Raw genomic sequence first — 21,790 nt, 5'->3', positions numbered from 1 at the left:
AGCCTTGCAATCACTTGAACTGCCTTTTTTCTGATTCTCATCCTGAATTAAGGTGAATTTAATTTTACAGTATAATTTTAAGTTGTTGAAAACATATCGTTGATCATTTATTTTATTTTCAATTTTACTTTCAAATAATATTTTGCCAGTAATATTTAACCACTTGCCGTCCAGAGGATTTACCCCCCTTCCTGACCAGGCCATTTTTTGTGATATGGCGCTGCGTTACTTTAACTGGCAATTGCACAGTCATTCAACACTGTACATAAATTATATTTTTTTGTCCTGTGCGGTTTATATTGTTTGCGCTATAAACAAAAAAAAAAAGACCGACAATTTAAAAAAAAAAAAAAAAAAACAATATTTTTTACTTTTTGCTATAAATCATATCCAGTAAAAAAATAAAAAAATAAAATTTTATCATAAATTTAGGCAAAAATGTGTTCTGCTACATGTCTTTACTAAAAGAAATCCCAATACATGTAAATTAATTGGTTTACTTGAAAGTTACAAATGACGGTATATATACTGGAATTTATTTATTTTTATTTTTTATACTAGTAATGGCGGTGATCAGCGACTTATAGCAGGACTGTAGCGGGCATTCTGACACTGGGTGGGAACTGACTAACTGCCACTGACATCCCCAGTGACACTAATACCGTGATCAGTGCTAACAAAAAGCAGTGACACTGTACTAGTGGCACTGGGCAGAAAGAGGTTAACATCTGGGGTGATCAAAGGGTTAACTGTGTGCTGTTTTACATAATGTGGTGTGTGTGTTTTACTAGGGAAACATGCTGCTGTGTTTCTCTGATGTGCAGAAAAATACACAGCAGTATGTTCCTGCTGGTAGGAGAGAGACCTGTGTTGTTTACACACAGGTCTCTCCCCTGTCAGTGTTACTTGGTGATCGCCGGGTGCCGACAGGGAATTTCCGGCCAGGAACCAGTGATTGATATCTGTAGTTCCCAATGGTGGTGCGGGTAGGGCGGTGTGCGTGCCCCCTGCACGGGAATGCAAATCACGTGATTTTGCACAGTCCTGCCTCCCTGTAGCAGTACTTCTGCTATAGGGCATCAGGGAAGCGGTTAAAGCTATTACAGTCAGGTCCATAAATATTGGGACATCGACACAATTCTAACATTTTTGGCTCTATACACCACCACAATGGATTTGAAATTAAACGAACAAGATGTGCTTTAACTACAGACTGTCAGCTTTAATTTGAGGGTATTTACGTCCAAATCAGGTGAACGGTGTAGGAATTACAACAGTTTGCATATGTGCCTCCCACTTGTTAAGGGACCAAAAGTAATGGGACAGAATTATAATCATACATCAAACTTTCACTTTTTAATACTTGGTTGTAAATCCTTTGCAGTCAATTACAGCCTGAAGTCTGGAACGCATAGACATCACCAGACGCTGGGTTTCATCCCTGGTGATGCTCTGCCAGGCCTCTACTGCAACTGTCTTTAGTTCCTGCTTGTTTTTGGGGCATTTTCCCTTCAGTTTTGTCTTCAGCAAGTGAAATGCATGCTCAATCGGATTCAGGTCAGGTGATTGACTTGGCCATTGCATAACATTCCACTTCTTATCCTTAAAAAAACTCTTTGGTTGCTTTTGCAGTATGCTTTGGGTCGTTGTCCATCTGCACTGTGAAGCGGCGTCCAATGAGTTGTGAAGCATTTGGCTGAATATGAGCAGATAATATTCCCGAAACACTTCAGAATTCATCCTGCTGCTTTTGTCAGCAGTCACATCATCAATAAATACAAGAGAACCAGTTCCATTGGCAGCCATACATGCCCACACCATGACACTACCACCACCATGCTTCACTGATGAGGTGGTATGCTTAGGATCATGAGCAGTTCCTTTCCTTCTCCATACTCTTCTCTTCCCATCACTCTGGTTCAAGTTGATGTTGGTCTCATCTGTCCATAGGATGTTGTTCCAGAACTGTGAAGGCTTTTTTAGATGTCGCTTGGCAAACTCTAATCTGGCCTTCCTGGTTTTGAGGCTCACCAATGGTTTACATCTTGTGGTGAACCCTCTGTATTCACTCTGGTGAAGTCTTCTCTTGATTGTTGACTTTGACACACATACACCTACCTCCTGGAGAGTGTTCTTGATCTGGCCAACTGTTGTGAAGGGTGTTTTCTTCACCAGGGAAAGAATTCTTCGGTCATCCACCACAGTTGTTTTCCGTGGTCTTCCTGGTCTTTTGGTGTTGCTGAGCTCACCGATGCGTTCCTTCTTTTTAAGAATGTTCCAAACAGTTGTTTTGGCCACGCCTAATGTTTTTGCTATCTCTCTGATGAGTTTGTTTTGTTTTTTCAGCCTAATGATGGCTTGCTTCACTGATAGTGGCAGCTTTTTGGATCTCATCTTGAGAGTTGACAGCAACAGATTCCAAATGCAAATAGCACACTTGAAATGAACTCTGGACCTTTTATCTGCTCATTGTAATTGGGATAATGAGGGAATAACACACACCTGGCCATGGAACAGCTGAGAAGCCAATTGTCCCATTACTTTTGGTCCCTTAACAAGTGGGAGGCACATATGCAAACTGTTGTAATTCCTACACCGTTCACCTGATTTAGATGTAAATACCCTCAAATTAAAGCTGACAGTCTGCAGTTGAAGCACATCTTGTTCGTTCCATTTCAAATCTATTGTGGTGGTGTATAGAGCCAAAAATGTTAGAATTGTGTAGATGTCCCAATATTTATGGACCTGACTGTATGTTACTAGAATAAAGTCTTCAAAAAAAGGTCTTCCTCCAAAGAAAAGACCTAATCCTCACCTGTCCTGCTGCTCACACCTCTGATCTTTGCTCTCTCGAGGAATTAAAACATGCTGAAGAATCTTCTGCATCTGATACTTCCAGGAATTTTGGGATGCTTGGTTCCACCCCTCTGCACTATGTAGTTTGAGCTGCCAACTCCATGTCACTATGGGACACAGTAGTGATGTACAGGCCAACAGATTGAACCACAATGCTTAGCATGGGTGCATTAAATTGGTTGAAGGGAAATACATTTTGATGATCTGTTGCTTTTTCTAGGTGCTGCGAACCCAGCTTGAGAGTCTTGGTTTAGATGATATGAAGTCTGTGATAGAGCGGTTTGAAGAGTCTTACAAATCTATGTGGTCTGTCAATGGTCATAACCTGAGCATGATATTCACAGGAAGCAGAGCTCTGGAGGGCAAAGCTAAGGTATGCAAGATAAAACCTGGAACTATAAAATACATTTCAATATGTATCTCAGACTCTTAGAGAACCACCACAATGACCGAATGCCAGTCTGTATCTGCATTAAACAGACTATATGTTCTGGAAATTATAATAATTTAAAGAAAAACTACACAATGACCTTCCAAACATACAGGTAAAATTCGAAAAAATTAGAATATCGTGCACTATTGAAATATTGTGCACCTTTTACTTCCACACTTTTCCCTTCCACTTAACTTTCTATTAATGTGCTTTGATACAGTACTTTGGGAACTTCTTTTGCAATTACCTTTTGAGGCTTTCCCTCCTTATGGAGGGTGTCAATGATGGTTTTCTGCACAACTCTCAGGTCAGCAGTCTTTCCCATGATTGTGATTCCTACTGAACCAGACTGAGAGACTATTTAAAGTCTCAGGAACCCTTTGCAGGTGTTATGGCTTAATTAGCTGATTAGAGTTGGACACTTTGAGTCTAGAATATTGCACCTTTTCACAATATTCTAATTTTCTGAGATTGTGGTTTTGGGTTTTCATGAGCTGTAAGCCATAATCATCACACTTATGACAAATCACGGCTTGAACTATCTTGCTTTGCATGTAATGAGTCTATCTCATATATTAGATTCACCTTTTTGCATTACTGAAATAAATGAACTTTTGCACGATATTCTAATTTTTCGAGTTTCACCTGTACATATCCTCTATCCAGGGTCTATCTAGCCTATAGGAAAGAAAAGTAATCACTTTTCAATGTTGAAGTGACTCTGTGCTGCCTGACAACTTCAACTTTTTTCATCTCTTCAATGTGGTACATGTGCACTGCAGGTCTATAGGCTATATTTGATTCCTGTCTCCCTATAAGTTGACAGGAGAGATGGGAATCAGTCGCAGTCTGTTGGGATGCAGGGAATATGCACATGTAAACTCATATGACATCTTTTCAATGGAAGACAGAAGGGAAAAGCGCAAAAGTTTGAAAGGACCCTTAACACAGGAAAATGTTTAGTTTTGTTTTTAAATAAGTATTTCCCATTTAGTCCATTTTTTTCAAGAGGTCATTTGGAATGAAGACAAGAGTGGACACTCTATGTATTTCTTATATCAAAGGTTTACTTCTGTAGAATCTTATAGGAGGTAAATTAATTAGGACTTCTTACAAAACTGCTATTGTTTTGCATTTTATTGCATCTCATAGAATAAATTGCCTTTTTAATATATCATTACTGACATTATTGTGTTCAACAGCTTTTAGAATACACATAACAATATCATATTTAAAATGGGAGTATTACCAGTTTAACCCCTTCACGCCCAAGGGTAAAACAAATCGAAATGCCTAAGCACAATTTTACAACGTTTATTTACTAAAATTGAAGAGTGCAAAATCTGGGGCAGCAGTGCATGATAGCCAATCTGCTTCTAACTTCAGCTTGTTTATTTAACCCTTTCGTGCCTAAGGGTGAAACAAATTTTAATGCCTAAGCACAATTTTGCAACTTTGACATGTGTTAGTAAAACCGTACATACCATCACAACTACTTTGTACATCCAGGTGAATTATACCACATTTTTTTCAGGACAAATTGGGCTTTCATTTGGTGGTAAATGGTAATGGATATCTCCTTATTTTTTTTTTTATTATCAAAGGAAACCTGTCCCAAAATAGTAAAAAAAAATTTTTTTTTATTTAGCTGTGTATTTCTTGTTACTACCATAACCTACCACCAAAGAGCAACCCAAAATAAATTCTCCAGCTCTTGATGATCGCAGCGATACCATATATGTGTATGTGATTTGTTGTTTGTACCTGTAGTACAGCACAGAAACAATAGTGCACATTTTGTTTTTGTCTTTTTTTTTTTTTTACCTAAAACACACTGACACCAATTTTTTTTTTTAAATCCTGACCTTGACCTTTGACCCTGACCTTGACCCAAACACTAACCCTGGCACTGAACTAGATCAAACCTTGATCTAGGTATTTTTTATTTTATTTTTTAATATTTATTTATCTTTTTTTTTCTTTTTCTACAAACATTTTTTTTCTCTCTGTGCCAGGAGTTAAAGAGATACAATGTATTTCTCTTGTTCATTCATAGAGAGAGAAAAATACAAGGGGGTCGGCCTGCACGGTGACTGATCACTGTGATAGCCAATCAGAGGCTATCACAGCGATCATGTGACCTGGAATCGGGAGTCCTGGGTCCCGATCGTTAGAATGGGACCTGGTGCTCTCAGTGACACCGTGGTCTTTGTGCTGGGAGCGTGCTGTGCTGCGCGCTCCCAGCACAAAGACAGGTACGCAAATATGCAGCCCCACGGAAAAAAGCCCAGTTCTATGAGGCCGCATATTTGTGTTATGTCAGCGTTAAGGGGTTAAGCAAGATCTATTCTAGCTCTAATGGATTCACTGGAGAAAGGCACTGGGGTTGAAGATTTCAAAATCCAGTGCAGCTGTACATTGTAGCCAATTAGCTTCTAACTTTAGCTTGTTCAATTAAGCTTTGCCAACAATATCTGGAAGCTGATTGGTTTCTATGTAGAGCTGCACCAGATTTTGCACGCTCCAGTTTTTGGTAAATCAACCTCATTTGTGGTTTGCCAGTGTAAAGCATTGCTGGTGTAATGTTACTCATTGTCCTGTTGTTAAATTCTGGGAATAGAATTAAATGTAGTACTTACTGCAGTCAATCTTCTTCTAATAAAGGTTGGAAAACTTAAAGATGGAGCCCGTACTGTGTCCAGGACTATTCAGACAAACTTCTTTGATGGTGCAAAGCAGGAAGCTATCGATTTGCTGCTCATGGGTGACTTCTACAATGATGAATATGCAGACAAAGGAAGGATGTTTATGGATAGTGCTGCTCTTCTTGGTAATATGTATCTGACAATCTGAGTGTAATATTACATGTAAACCAATAATAAGTCCAATGAAAGCACTGTACTTGATGGATATATATATATATATATATATATATATATATATATATATATGGAGAGGGAGAGGCTATTGACATGAAATTTTCACTACATGTTGTTAACAATCCATACCATTCATACATACAAAGAAACCAAAACAAATAAGTTCAGAAATTAAGTTATGTGTAATAAAATGGAATGGCACAGGGAAAAGTATTGAACACATGAAGAAAGGGAAGTGCAAATAGGCACAGTAGGTCAAGACACCGGAACCTTCAAGATTTGAAGACTGTGTGGAAGAATGGGCCAAAAACACACCTGTGCAATGCATTTGACTAGTTTCTCCATACAGGAGGTGTCTTGAAGCTGTCATTGCCAATAAAGGATTTTGTATGAAGTATTACATAAATTTCAGTTAGTGTTTTCAATGCTTTTTCCCTGTGTCATTTCATTTTATTACACATAACTTCATTTCTGAACTTATTTGTTTTGGTTTCTTTGTATGTATGGATTGCATGTGTTGTTACCAAAATGTGGTGGAAATTTCATGTCAATAACACCTCTAGAAATATATTTACTGAGAAAAATGGTGACGTGTTCAGATACCGTGGCAAAATTTGAATTAACGTGGGAGCCCTGGGCTAAATACATAAATGTTATACTGTGATTGCTTCTCTCAGGAGACGAGGGTAGGCACCACCTAGGAATCTTTCCGGACCTGTCTTTCTAATCCCCCCCCCCCTTCCTCTTTTTTTTCCTTTTTCTTCTGCTTTTTCTTTCTCTATTTTGTTACTCTGATGTCAGCCTCTGGTACTGAGAACGATATCTCAAAGAGCTTTGGGAGGTGTTTTGTTGGGGGGGAAAATTGCAAGGTTGTTATAAAAGAAGGGGAATTGTGTGTATCCCTCCCCTATCTTATATGTTTCTGATATGGAACTTGAGCTTATGTAATTTTGTACACTCTCACGTGTTGGCAAACACTTTTTTTCTTATGTACCAGTATGTTCTGCTATTATTGCTGGCTATATGCTCCGTTGAAACTTCAATAAAAATGATTGAAATCAAAAATGTTTACATTTTAAAATCTATCCTCCCCACCAATATCAGCACTAGCTGTGAAAGGAATGTTATTTTAAGAAGCTGATCAAAGCAAATTTAAACCGTATTAAACCCAAAACCAAAAATGTAATATATTACAGCTTACTAATCATTAGATATGGATGTATTAGTTTTCCTTTTTTATTTATATATTTTTTTTTCCCCTGTGTTTTACCTTGTTATCTGGCCAGTAACACATCCCCTGTATTAGTGTCCCTACTTTGGATGATGGAGCACTGTAGCACATTTGGACAGCAGCATTGTCAGTCTGGGGGTAGGGGAGTGTTAGAGGTTAGAATTGGTAAACTGTTATATAAAACATTTTTGCTTTTGGGTTTAATACTGTATAAGATGGATTTAGATGGATGGACAAATGTGCGGCTTCCCGGCGTCTGATCCTAGACGCCGAGCGGACGCACATTTGTGTGCAATTAAGAGAAATACGTGCTGAGAGCGCGCGCCCTGCGCGCTCCCAACACACATGTCCGGTACTCACAGAAAGGTCCCGATCTCCTCTTTCGATCGGGACCTTTCCCAATCATGTGACCGCCGTGATGGCGAATCACGGCGGTCCCATGACCCTATAACCTCGCCCCACCTCCCGGCTTCTGAAACCCTTAAATGGCCGGGAGGCGCCGGCGCCAAGGGGTTAAAGCATAACTCATTTAAAAATTTTTAAAAAGTTCATTTGGGACAACCTAGCCCAAACTATTTACTGCACTAACAGGTGCAGTTGTTGGGCACGCTGTATTACCTGTATATAGCCTCAGGTACATACAGTATACATGGCTGTGTTCCAGCAGTGGGACAAGAACTTCCCATCTCATTTCTGAAACAAAATCTACGAATGAATACAAAGCTTTCTCTGATTGGCTAAGGCGGAGAGGCAGATGGATGACATCACAAACTCTGCCTCAGCCAATCAGAGGAAGCTTTATACCCATTCATAGAATACAAAGCATCCTGTAAATGGCTGAGCAGCACTCAGCCAGAATTGTGTTTGTTCCAGAAGTGAAACGGGAAGTTCTTGTCCTGCTGCCGGAACACAGCTTTGTATACTGTATGTAGCTAAGGCTACATACAGTTAATACACACGTGCCCACCAAGAGCACATAGTATGGGAAATAGTTTGGACAAATTGGATCAAGCAAACTATTCAGTGTGTTAAAAGTTCTGCTTTAAATTATGTGTATGCACTGTACATGAACGTCTCTTATTTGCTCTTTTTTGGTCTGTAAAATATGCCATTGAAAACATTTCATTATATCTGCGCCATAAGTACAAAAGTATACCTTCTGTTCCTAGTAGAAATCTTGTTGGCTTGTAACTTCTCGCAGGGGTGTATTTGCCACAAGGCAAACAAGGCATTTGCCTAGGGTGGCATTTCTCAGGGGGGCAGCGCCGTCCCCCTAAAGAAGAAAAGAAAGAAGGGACACACGCAGCATGAGGACCAGGTGGGATCTGAGAGAGGCTGCATGCTGCTTGATGGTGTATGCAGACCCTTGTTCCCGGGGATGTCCGGAGCTGTGAAGATGAGTGTCTTATGTCTTGTTGGGTGGGGGGTTGCCAGTGTATGGGGGGCAGTGGTAGTGGAAGGCTCTCTCGGGTGGGGGGGGCTAGGGTATTGTTGGTCAATGTAACGCTCTATCCGTGGGGGAGGCGGGTGTTGGTCAGTGTCAGGGTCTCTCCGTGGGGAGGGTAGCCAATTTTTGTGTTGTCTAGGGCAGCACGAAACCTAAATACACCACTGACTTCTCGTACACTGCTGCACTGTAAGCAAAACGTACAGCTATCTCTGTGGACTACAGACCCCCCCCCGTCCATGTTTTGAAAATGTGGACTACAGAACCCCCCCCCCCCCCTGTTATGAAAAGGAAGAGGGGGAGTTGTTCTGTAGTCCTGCTTCTTCAGACCTCCTAAAACAGGAGGTTTGTTACTGGCAGAATCACCAAGTATATAAGAAAATGAATGCATTGAAATGTGAATGTGAAATGTGATCTAATCATCTTTTCAAATACTATATGTTTTTTTTTTTGTATTACAGTGAATCCCAGTGTGGTAAAAGCAATGTCAGAACGGCAATTTGAGTTTACAAATTACAAAAAGACTCGTGTGGCCATGGGTACTTGGAATGTAAATGGAGGGAAACAGTTCCGCAGCAACATCCTTGGCACAAGTGAGCTCACGGACTGGTTACTTGATGCCCCTAAGCTATCTGGACTTCCTGATTTCCAGAGTAAGTCTGAGTTGGTACAAAAGATTTGACATCATTATCTCATTTTATGTCACCATCTTTCCTCTCAACCCACCTTTTATCAGTCCCAAAATAGAACATACAGTACTTTTCTGATTGGCCAGAACAAGACCAGATCCCTTGAACTATGATTTTTGTGAAACCTTCAGAAAATAGCAATGCAATCATAATCTACATGAAGGGGCTGATTTATAAAGGTAAAAGCTATTACTTCACCAACTGCAGGAGCATCGCTACAGAAACTACACAGTGCCCACATGTGACATTTTATTTATAAAAATCAGAATTCAGTTTACAAGCACCCATGTCCTGCCGCGTTTTCTCTACATAACACAATAGAGAACACTTTAAAGTAGAACTTCACTCTCTCAATCAACATGGACTATTTTTAATCCTTAGGCTCCATGTACACTGCAGCTGATAAACTATCATTTAGGAGCTTTTTTGCGTTGTTTTCAGCAGCCCCTGAACTCTCCCTAATGTTTTCCTATGTGTCCATGTCCACTATGTCGTTTACAGTCGTTTACAGGCAGCTGAGTTTACAGTCGTTTTTTTGAACGCACCAAACTTGCGTTCAGGAGTAGATTTTATCAGCGTCTTGTAAATGTGGCTAACCGCATTTATAAGGGTTTGCGTTTGGAAATTTTTTTTAACTCTTCCATTTCCATATGTCCAGAGCCTTTTTTTCATCATGAAAAAAGCATGCAAAGCGTTTTCCCGATACTCAAATGGACCTGGTACACTGTACTTTGAGGTTTCACATGAAAGAAAATATGTTAGACATGGCTGCAATAATTTCTGCACAGAAAAAAAAAGACAGCTAATCTCAACAAATATAGCTCTCTCTGCTTCTGCTCTCTCTTTTTTTCTCAAAATATCTGAAATAGTTTTTTTTTTTACTGTTTTCCAGTGTATTCTGGGCATTTTGGAAGGTCTCCTCAGGTTATCTTTAAAAAAAACACTTCTAAACACAAATTATCATAAACGCGCATAAATATGATATGCAAACGCGGCTAAACTCCCTCCTAGATTGTAAGCTCCAAGGAGCAGGACCCTCCTAACCCTCTTGTATTGAACTGTATTGTTGCTGTATTGTCTCCCGTTACTGTATATTGTAAAGCGCTGAGCAAACTGTTGGCGCTATATAAATCCTGTATAATAATAATAATAATAATAAACAGTTTTTTAACCTACGTTTTCCGCAGTCAGTTTCCATCGTTCAGAAGTGTTTTCTAAACATCCCATGTATATAGAGCCTTAGTCCTCATGCACAAGGGGCGCTTTGATAACGCTGGTAATGTTAGCTGTGTAAAGTCATGTTAAAAATGTGAGTTTTTCTGCTTTTTTTTAGCATTTTTGCGTTAGCGTTTAGTGACGTTTTGCTGCAATTAGTGGCGTTTTGCCGCATTTTTGTTTTTATCGTTTTTTTTTTACCAAAAAAATATTTTTGGGGGGTCAAAAAAACATCCAAAAATGCTGGTTTGCGGCGACTTACCATGTTTTGCTGCGTTTTTCGGCGTTAGAGCATTTGTACAGCTAAAAACTCCTCTAGAAACCCACTTGTTCTGGGGGTTTTTTCCAACCAAAAAACGACCCAGCCAAAACACGTTGATTACAGTCTCTGTGTGCATGGACACATAGGATAACATGCTGGGGAGTTTACTGGCTGTAGAAAAAAACATCAAAAGCCAAAAACAGCAGCTGTAAAAATGCCCAGTGTGCATGAGGACTTATGCTGCTAGCATTAGTAAATAGATAGGAACGCATATCATATTTATTTGTTTTAAACTTTTTTTTACATTTCCTCAGTTACTTCCTGGTTTCCATGCCCAGGCAAATGATGTCATACATCCCAGCAATCTTCAGGAGGGGAGGGAGGGTTCTCAACTTAACCAATGCCTGAACTAAGAGCTGATAGATTCCAGGAAGAAAACGCTACATAAATCATCTGCCCTTACTCAAGATGGCCACTGACAGAAATGCCAAGGGGTGTTTTTCAAAATGATCTCTCAGCAAAATAAAGCATGGAGACATGCATGGGGGAGTGTGCATTGAATATTAACAATGAAATAAATAGCATTTTTTGGTTTATGGTGCTCAGATGCAGTGCAGTTCTCAAACCTCAAGAGTTTGACCGCACTTTCATACACTTTCCAAACAAATATGTGAATAAATTAAAAAAATATGCAATCACAAATACTCAAATAAATTGTCCATATAGACCTTAATAAAGTACAAAATAGTGAGCAGTGCAAATATAATCCACACATTAGGTGATAAATCTGTGCTACCATATACCGTGTTTCTCCTCACACACACACACCTCCACAAGTGGCTGTTATACTCCAATGGGCCTCCAATCCACTTTGTACAGACCGATAATTGCAAGGACTAAGTAGTTTAAACAGCACTCCTGCGTCTTTGAAAGGACTTAATAATACTCCTTCTTTGTTTCCTCAGAGAATAAAAGTTGTTCATGTTCTCCTATATTTTGGGCATACAAACAGAGAACATTTGCTGCAGGAGTCAAGCCCTGTCACAGGATCTGTTTCAGGTCATATGACAGGTTTGCACCTTTTTTTTTTTTTCCACCATTCATTGGAATTTAATATTTCTTTGCTTGCCATATCAAAATAAGTGAAGCGCAAAAACATTAATATAGCACACAGAAGTGCAAATATGTAGGAGGAAGTTTTAAAAGTAAAAAATATGACCATATTTAGATCAGACCGCTGCTTTATAAATTGATCCCTGTATGATTATTGATAATTGATGGATTTAAACTGAAATTTGACATGGAAGACAGCTGTTACTAATAGTGTGAGAAAGTTCTTAACCGCTTGCCCACCACCCTATAGTAGAATTACTGCTCCAGGGCGGCAGGGCTGCGCAATATCATTTGTGTGTATGTATGTATATATGTGTATATATATATAAATATGTGTGTGTGTGTATGTATGTATGTGTATATATATATATATATATATATATATATATATATATATATGATTTGCATTTTTAGGTAGGGGGCGCCCGCTCACGCACACGTGCTGCCCTACCACCACCGTCATTGGTGGCTAGCCATGTTGATCACCGGGTCCTAGCTTGAGATTTCCCCCTGGCACCTGGCGATCGCTGTGCAAAGCTGACAGGGAAGAGACCTGTGTGTAAACAACATAGGTCTCTCTCCTGCCTGCAAGGACATGCTGCTGTGTGTTTCTCTGCACAGCAGAGAAATACACAGCAGTATGTCTCCCTAGTAAAACATACACAGCACATTATGTAAAACCCTGCATCTTAACCCTTTTCCTGCCCAGTGTCATTTGTACAGTGTTGGTGTTTTTTTATTAGTACTGATCACTGTATTGGTGTCACTGGGGATGTCAGTGGCAGTTAGTCAGTTCCCACCCAGTGTCAGAATGCCTATAAGTCGCTGATCACTGTCATTACTAGTGTAAAAAAACATTTAAAATAAAAATTCCAGTATATATACTGCCATTTGTAGACGCTATAACTTTCACAGAAACCAATTAATTTGCATGTATTGGGTTTTTTGTAGCAAAGACATTGTGGCAGAATACATTTTGGCATAAATTTATGAGGAAATTTTGATTTTTTAAAAATTTTTTTACTGGATATGTTTTATGGCAAAAAGTCAAAAATATTGTTTTTTTTTTTCAAAATTGTCAGTTTTTTTTTGTTTATAGCGCAAAAAATAAAAACCGCACAGGTGATCAAATACCACCAAAAGAAAGCTCTATTTGTGGGGGAAAAGGACATACATTTCATTTATGTACTGCATTGCGTGACTGCGCAATTGTCAGTTAAAGTAACGCAGCGCCGTGTTGCAAAAAATGGCCTGGTCAGGAAGGGGGGTAAATCCTCTGGAGGGCAAGAGGTTAAATAGGAGCTCCAGTCTTCCCCAAAAAATTAAATGTCGGCAGCTAGCTGCTGACTTTTAATATAAGGACACTTGCAAGTCCAGGGATCCAGCGATGTCCTCACTTGAGCCAATTCTTCAGTCAGCTTCGAGTGCAGGCATCGGCATCTTGGGTAAGGAAAACCTTCTGGCTTCACAGCCAGTTTCCTACTGCACATGCATGAGCCACCCTGCGCTTTGTGAACAGTCCTGCAGTCTTCTGGGACCTGTGATGTGGCCCAGAAGGCTGCGGGGAGAAGGAGGAGGGGCCGAATGTCGCTGCGATGATCTAACTGGAAATGCAAGCGGGTACCTGTCAAAACCAGGTACCTGCTCCCCCCAAAAAAGTGCCAAATGTGGCATTGGAGGGGGGGGATGCAAACAAGCGGAACTTCCCCTGGGTGAAGTTCCGCTTAAAATGTTATTATTACACCTAATATATCTGCCATCTATACGGTTTTAATGAAGAATAAACTTAGATTGGCCTTTTTGGTGCATTACAGTATATCTAAAGCTAAAAAACTTTTTTTTTAGTTTTGGATAGAGTAGGGATGGCTCTAACCCCTGTCAGTTTTTTTTCCCCCAGCTGTGTCCCATTGGGAAGAATTACTGTGCCTTCACTTCATGTCCTGTAGACACAAACGGAAGAATTAGATAATTGTCGCAAGAGTTCCCATTGGTAGATTTCCCCTGTATATCTGAACCCCCCTAAGAATAATGTGTTCCCACTTGCCAGCCTGTACTGCACCATGGGATAGCAGTGGCGTCCTGGTTGGTGGGTGGAACCACAGCATAGGGCAGAGAGCACAGGTTTCCCACACAATGGTAGGTTTGTCTGATGAAAAAATGTTTTTTTTTCTTTGCAAGAAAGGGAAGATTCCACAAAGAGGTGACAGCAAAATAAGAATAAGTGGTCTTTTTTTGTATTTTAAAAAACAAATTTAAAAGTCTCTTTAAAGTGGTAGTAAAGTCTTTTTATTTACTTGTGCCCACAGGTAAGCTTATAATAAAGCACGTTTAGGAGATACTTACCTGTGTAGGGCACCGGCGCATGCGCTCTGAGGGAACGGCATACCCATGCCGTTCCTTTAGAGCTGTGTGCCTTAAAAAGTGATTTCATCGCGGCTCAGCTACTCAAGCCACTGGAGCCCGCGAACCCGGAAGAAGGATCAAGTGAAAATGGAAGCTCTGTCAGCAGGGACAGCGTGCCGCTGGAGGGCTTCGTTTTAAGTTTCACATAATGTGCCTTTGTCTTTCAGGGGAAAACTTTTTTTTTTGTTTGCTACATTTAAGTGCATCTAATTGATTTTTAACCACTTCCCATACAGCCCATGTCTATAAACGGCCGGACGGGAGCACTGCTGAAGCAGGTTGATGTTTCTAAACGTCAGCCATATTCACTGCCTGTGCGTGCTTCCTGGAAGTGCGCATCACCGCGATCCTGTGCCCGCTGTGTCCTCCACCGATCGCTGTATGGGACCTTGGTGTGAGGTCCCGATTCATGTGATCACTGATTGGCCAATCAGTGATTACATAAGCAGTAGTAAACAAGATGTCACTTCCTGACATCATTGCTTACTACTTGTGAAATCTGTGAATGATCACAGAGGTCACGTGGTGCAAGGCTATTCACAACAGCCTTGTACCATGTGACAAGTTGTGACCAATCACAGCTCTCACAGTATTTCTCAATGGCTGCAAGAATTCAGCCAGAGAGAAATAGAAACGATTGCGATCACAGCCTTTATGGGTGTAAAACCAAACCGTGTAAAAAAAGAAAATCTTCATCACCCCCCACAAGTAGTACAGTGTCACTATGGTGACACTGTACTGCTAGGATGACCGTATGTAAAAAAAAAAAAAAAAAACCACAAATAATTAAGAAAAAAAATAAAAATGTAAAAAATAAATTAAGAAAAATTATAATTTTTGGTTATAAACTAATTTTTTTTACTAAAAAGATAGCTGAATACATTTTGGCCAAAATTTATGAAGAAAGATTATTTATTTGCAAAATTGTATAAGAAAAACACTACTTTTTCAAAATGTTTGGACTTTTTCATTTATATAGCAAAAAAATAAAAATCCCAGTGGTGAATAAATACCACCAAAATAAAGTTTTATCTGTCTTAAAAAAATGCTAAAAAATGCATATGGTTACAGTGTTGCATGACTGCGCAATTGTCATTCAAAGTGTGATAGCACTGAAAATGGGCCTGGGCAGGAAGGGGTTGAAAGTGTCCGGACTTGAAGTGGTTAAAGATCTTTTAAGAAAAAGTCCTTCAATATGGGGAGAGCTAAAAAAAAAAAATCTCTCAGGTGTCTGCATTCTTTATCTAAAAAGGATGAATAGCAATCACTTCTCTGGACATAATCCTGGAGCTCAGCCAAACCCACCAGCGTGAGATGGCACAATACCAGATAAACCAGTTGTCCCTTTCCAGCTGCTGTTCAGTACAAAACAGATATTACACAATGTAGTTCTTTGGGGGAAGAGTGCCCTTGAAATGTTGCCTTTGCAGACATGATATGAAAAAAGATATATAAAACAGCAGAAATGTCTTTTATGCCCAAAAGGAATTGCAACTTTGAACATTAACATTTTTAGACTTTTCATGTTATTTGTATGCTTCTGTTGTCGATGACTGCTGTCTGTTTAGGCTGGTATTTGAAATTCATTCTATTAAGCAATCAATTGTATATGTGTGTTTTCCCCCATTTGTAGATGATGAAAAAAACCCTCCAGACATCTTTGCAGTGGGATTTGAAGAAATGGTTGAACTGAATGCAGGAAACATTGTTAGTGCCAGGTCAGTCATATCTCAGTGGCTCAATGGTTAGCACTTCCGCCTGGCAGTAATAGGGTCACTGGTTTGAATCCCAACCATGGCACCACCTGCCTAGAGTTTGCGTGTTCACCCTGTGTTGCATGGATTTTCTTCTACACTCCAAAGACATGCTGGTAGGATAATTGGATCCTGTCTAAATTGGCCCCAGTATGTGTATGTATGAATGTAAGTTAGGGACCTTAGATTGTACACCCCTTGAGGGTTAGGGACTGATGTGAATGTACAATATTTATATATGTAAAGCGCTGCATAAATTGACGGCGCTATATAAGTACCTGAGATAAATAATAATAAATATCAATAGTAGTTAACCAATCTAAAATACCTAAATTTTGGACCTGAGTCCTTTTTAATGGACTAAGCGCAAATATCAAAAATGATGCCACAGGGAACTTTATTCTCAGAACTGCTAAGGCACATAAAACTGTCCTGGGCTCTGGGGTGCCAAAGAGCTCATTGCCCATCATCACTGGGCTTCAATGCTTTGGTAGAACCGTTCTCAAAGTCCCCACTGAAGAAGGAAGGACAAGTGGGCTGGTATCATTAACTGTAAGGAACAGCACCTCAAAGTGTAGATTCCCTTTAAAGTTTTTATTAGGATTAAAATATGATGTTTAAAATATAAAGTCTTTTAGAGTCCATCCACTAAGGGCAAGCTTGTCCTTGGAGCAGAAGCTGGCTCCGGCATATAAAAAACTGTATGGAACAGAAAGAGTGCCTCTAAGTGTAGACTCACTTAAAGTATTTTTATGATAAAAATATTATTGCAGGAAGGCTGCATGCTTGCTACTTTTTTGCTTTGGGCATACCAGCCCTTATTTCTGATGCCCAGTTGTGTTTGTTCTTGGGAAGAATGCATATTTTAAATTTTTTTTGAAGAATTTAGAAAAAAATAGGTTAAAGAAACATCAGACAGATTTGTAGGGAAGGTAGCATTTAGCCTTTTCTTAAATAGCGTGAATGTTACAGTAAAGACCCTTTACTATTGAGCAAATATCGCTAGATGTGGATCTTGGGCAAATTTTCACTAATCTGACTGAAAACGCAGAGTGAATGAATGTTCACCAATTTTGGCAAATGTTGGGTGGAATCAGTGATAAACACCCCTATGTATGATTTACTGCTGTTCTTTGGCATTTAGCAATCAGATATTTGTGTAGTAAATGTTTTGGCATGTTATGTAGGGTATGTTTCATGATAAAACTGTATGTTCAATAAGTAAAGTTTCTGTGTATTAACTACAGATATAGAATCTATGATATCATATTTTGGGATATCTGGAAAGTATTTGTAATAAAGCTGAACTCCAGGAATTCAGGTACTTTGTAAAATGTGCTGGATCACTAGAGGTTAAGTCCAATGAGGTGCATACCATCTGGTGGACGTATTTCTTTAATTTACATTTGACATTTTTGCTGAGCATCGGGAATACAGCTATTGCTATACTTCCAGCACTATGATGCCTGACCATGCAGCTGCTGTGCCCTTCCCACCCCCTGCCCAATCACAGTGTGCTTTGTATTATGTGAACCCATTCATGGAATACAAAGCCTTCTGTGAATGAACAGAAGGAGGTATGGACAGGCAGAGATGCTGCTGTCTGTGAAGACAGTGTTTATCCTGGGAGGGTAGCAATAGCTGTACTCCCGGCACTCCATAAAACTGTCAGTTGTAAATAAAAGTGATAAATCCATGAGGTGAAATGCACCTTGTTGGATTTAGCTCATAGTAAGCCATCACATTTTACAAAGTGGCTAAATTCCTGGAGTTCAGCTTTAATGGTTTAGCCCTTTTAAAGTCTGAGGGTGTCCCTCAGATGAAATCAGAAGGACGAAACGTCAGGGTGTGACTATACGGAAATAGTAGGTGATGTCAGAGTGACGACTGGATGTGACGTGAATCCTGGTGATGCGTATTACACTATTGGAGCTCTGCTTTTTGGTTCTCTTGGTCAATCATTGGTGGAATGGAGGAGAAGGAGATTAGAGGATACAAGAGGTCCAAATAAGGGGAGGTGTGGAGATATTGAAGGCGGAAGCTATACCAAGCGCATATGACTCGCCTGTAAAAAGGGAGTCTTACATTTTTGGTGAGTGCGGACCCAATGGGGATGGAGAGCACGAGTGTCACACAAAGGAACGTAGCACTGCATTGAAATCAAGAGCACTTTAAGTGGACTGCACTGAAGCACTTTGTGGGGGGAATTGTATATTATGGATGTCACAAATATTTGTTGTTGTATAGATTTTGTACAGGAGCACATTTGGTGTTTCAGTAGGGGAAGGTGTCCTGTAGTACGTAGTACACAGTCTGCCATGTCAGAGTACTTTTTTTTATTTTTTATTACTGCATTGGGAGGATGTCACAAATTATTATTGGCATATAAATATACACAGGAGCACGTTTCTATGAAGGGAAGTGTATTGTAGTACATCATAATTTTGTTGGAATTTGTATATCACATCATTGGAATCATATTTTTTGGATTTTTTTGAGGAGGAAGCACATATAGTATGTAAGTGTTGTACACGTGTGGGAGGAAGGTGTTTTATAGCACCATTTGGTAGCGCCAAACTATAATTTTGTAAAAGTGGAGTTATACTTTAAAGATATGACTTATTCATTTTCGGGTGCTTTATCTTACTAACAATTTTAAAAATCAGAAGGTAGAGGAAAAAGTTGGGGGGTTTTTGCCCAAAAATTAAACACACAAATTATTTTTTTCAGTACAACAAACAGAAAAATGTGGGCTGAACAAATCCAGAAAGCTATATCCCGAACAAATCGATACATACTGTTGACCTTTGGACAGCTTGTTGGAGTCTGCCTCTTTATATTTGTAAGGCCATATCATATGCCATTTATCAGGTATGTCCATCCTAAGACCATTGTCACTCATCTTTTCAGTTTTTGTTAGCTTCTTGTAAAACGTATAATATTTATATTTCTGCATTCACTGCTTCATCCTCTGTTTGCAATAGTAAAATAAGTATCTGTTTTTGATAAAGAAAGCAATACAAATAAATATGTACATTGTGCACACTTTCTAGGCAATGTAACATCCAGTGAGGAACAGAAGTATTTGAACACCCTGCGATTTTGCAAGTTCTTCCACTTAGAAATCATGGAGGGGTCTGAAATTCACATTGTAGGTGCATTTCCACTCTGAGAGACAGAATTAAAAAAAAAATTCAGGAAATCACATTGTATGATTTTTAAAGAATTTATTTGTCTTGCACTGCTGAACATAAGTGTTTGAACACCTAAGAAACAGCAAGAATTCTGGCTCTCAAAGACCTGTTACTGTGCCTTTAAAAAGTCCACCTCTACTCCACTCATTAATCTAACTTAGTAGCACCTGTCTGAGCTCTTTAAAGACACCTGTCCACCCCACAGTCAGTCAGACGCCAACTACTACCATGGGCAAGACCAAAGAGCTGTCAAAAGACACCAAAGACAAAATTGTGGACCTCCACAAGGCTGGAAAGGGCTACGGGGCAATTGCCAAGAAGCTTGGTGAAAATAGATCAACTGCTGGAGCAATTGTTAGAAAATGGAAGAGGCTAAAGATGACTGTCAGTCTCCCTCGGACTGGGGCTCCATGCAAGATCTCACCTCATGGGGTATCACTGATGATAAGAAAGGTGAAGAATCAACCCAGAACTACAAGGGAGGAGCTGGTCAATGACATGAAGCTGGGACCACAGTTTCAAAGGTCACTGTCGGTAGAACACTACGCGTTCATGGTTTCAAATCATGCATTGCACGGAAGGTTCCCCTGCTCAAGTCATCACATGTCCAGGCCCGTCTGAAGTTTGCCAATGACCAAACTTGATCCAGATGATCCAGAGGAGGCATGGGAGAAAGCCATGTGGTCAGATAAGACCAAAGTAGAACTTTTTGGTCTAAACTTCACTCGTGTTTGGAGGAAAAAGAAGGATGAGTTGCATCCCAAGAACACCATCCCTACTGTGAAGCATGGGGGTGGTAACATCATGCTTTGGGGGTGCTTTTCTGCGAAGGGGACAGGACGACTGCACTGTATTAAGGAGAGTATGAATGGGGCCATTTATTGTGAGATTTTGAGCAACAACCTCCTTCCCTCAGTCAGAGCATTGAAGGTGGGTCGTGGCTTTGTCTTCCAACATGACAACGACTGGAAGCACACAGCCAGGATAACCAAGTAGTGGCTCCGTAAGAAGCATATCAAGGTTCTGGAGTGGCCTAGCCAGTCTCCAGACCTAAATCCAATAGAACATCTTTGGAGGGAGCTGAAACTCTGTGTTGCTCAGCGACAGCCCCGAAACCTGACAGATCTAGAGGAGATCTGTGTGGAGGAGTGGGCCAAAATCCCTGTTGCAGTGTGTGCAAACCTGGTCAAGAACTACAGGAAACGTTTGACCTCTGTAATTGCAAACAAAGGCTTCTGTACCAAATATTAACACTGATTTTCTCTGGTGTTCAAATACTTATGTTCAGCAGTGCAAGACAAATAAATTCTTTAAAAATCATACAATGTGATTTCCTGAAATTTTTTTTTTAAATTCTGTCTCTCAGAGTGGGAATGCACCTACATGATTTCTAAGTGGGAGAACTTGCAAAATCGCAGGGTGTTCAAATACCTCTGTTCCTCACTGTATATTACATTGTGTATAGGGTGTTTTCTACTAAACTGGGACCAGAAACCCCCAATCATGTGCTGCAGAATGAAAAATATGAAGCTGCTCCTCCATGTGATTGGATGATTTAAGCAAAAAGCACAGTCTGGCTTACTGTACTTTTCTATAGCAGACGGCCAAAGGAATGATGGTCGCTGTTCATTTACTAAAACTGGGGAGTGCAAAATCTGGTGCAGCTCTGCATTGGAACCAATCAGCTTCCAGGTTTTTTGTCAAAGCGTAACCCCTTGACGTTGACTGCACGCAAATTAGTGGCCTCACGGAACTGGGCTTTTTTCTGTGGCGATGCTAATTTGCATACCTGTCTTCCTGCTAGGAGCGTGCTTCACGGCGCGCTCCCAGCAGAAAGACCAGGGTGTCACTGAGATCCCCGGGTCCCGTTCTAACGATTGGGACCGAGAACTCCCGATTCCGGGTCACCTGATCGCTGTGATAGCCTCTAATTGGCTATCACAGTGATCAGTCACTGTGAAGCCCACACCTTTGTTTTCTCTTTCTGAATGGAGGAGAGAGATACATTATTATTATTATTATTATACAGTATTTATATAGTGCCAGAAGGTTTGCGCAGCGCTGTACATTATAGTGGGGGACAGAACATGAGACAATACAGTAACAAAACAATACACGAGGGGTTTGAGGGCCCTGCTCTTTCGAGCTTACAATCTAGGAGGGAGGGGATAGTGGTACAGGAGGAAGTGGCTGTGGGGGATGGAGTGGTAGGAGGAGTGGAGGAGATCGGCTGTTAGGTGAGGGTGGGGTAGGCTTCCCTGAAGAGATGGGTTTTCAGGGTGCGCCTAAAGGTGAGGAGGGTATGTGACAGTCT

General features: G+C 40.2%; 1 protein-coding gene across 2 annotated transcripts in view; it reads left to right on the top strand.

The window, feature by feature from the left end:
- Positions 1–21,790, top strand: part of SYNJ2 (synaptojanin 2) — a 186,122-nt gene that overhangs the window by 113,945 nt on the left and 50,387 nt on the right. For both annotated transcript variants that reach the window (XM_089669736.1, XM_089669735.1), the window contains 5 exons: positions 3,077–3,229; positions 5,954–6,119; positions 9,308–9,499; positions 16,162–16,246; positions 19,013–19,153. In XM_089669736.1, the coding sequence (XP_089525862.1) occupies positions 3,077–3,229; positions 5,954–6,119; positions 9,308–9,499; positions 16,162–16,246; positions 19,013–19,153 (737 nt within the window). The remainder of the gene's footprint in view (positions 1–3,076; positions 3,230–5,953; positions 6,120–9,307; positions 9,500–16,161; positions 16,247–19,012; positions 19,154–21,790) is intronic.

Source organism: Staurois parvus, unplaced genomic scaffold, assembly GCF_062004578.1.
Source record: "Staurois parvus isolate SC_StPar_1 unplaced genomic scaffold, SC_StPar_1.0 ptg000081l, whole genome shotgun sequence".
In the NCBI taxonomy this organism is placed as follows: domain Eukaryota; kingdom Metazoa; phylum Chordata; class Amphibia; order Anura; family Ranidae; genus Staurois; species Staurois parvus.
The sequence above is the reverse complement of the archived record's forward strand: the minus strand, read 5'-3'. Positions and strand labels throughout refer to the sequence as shown.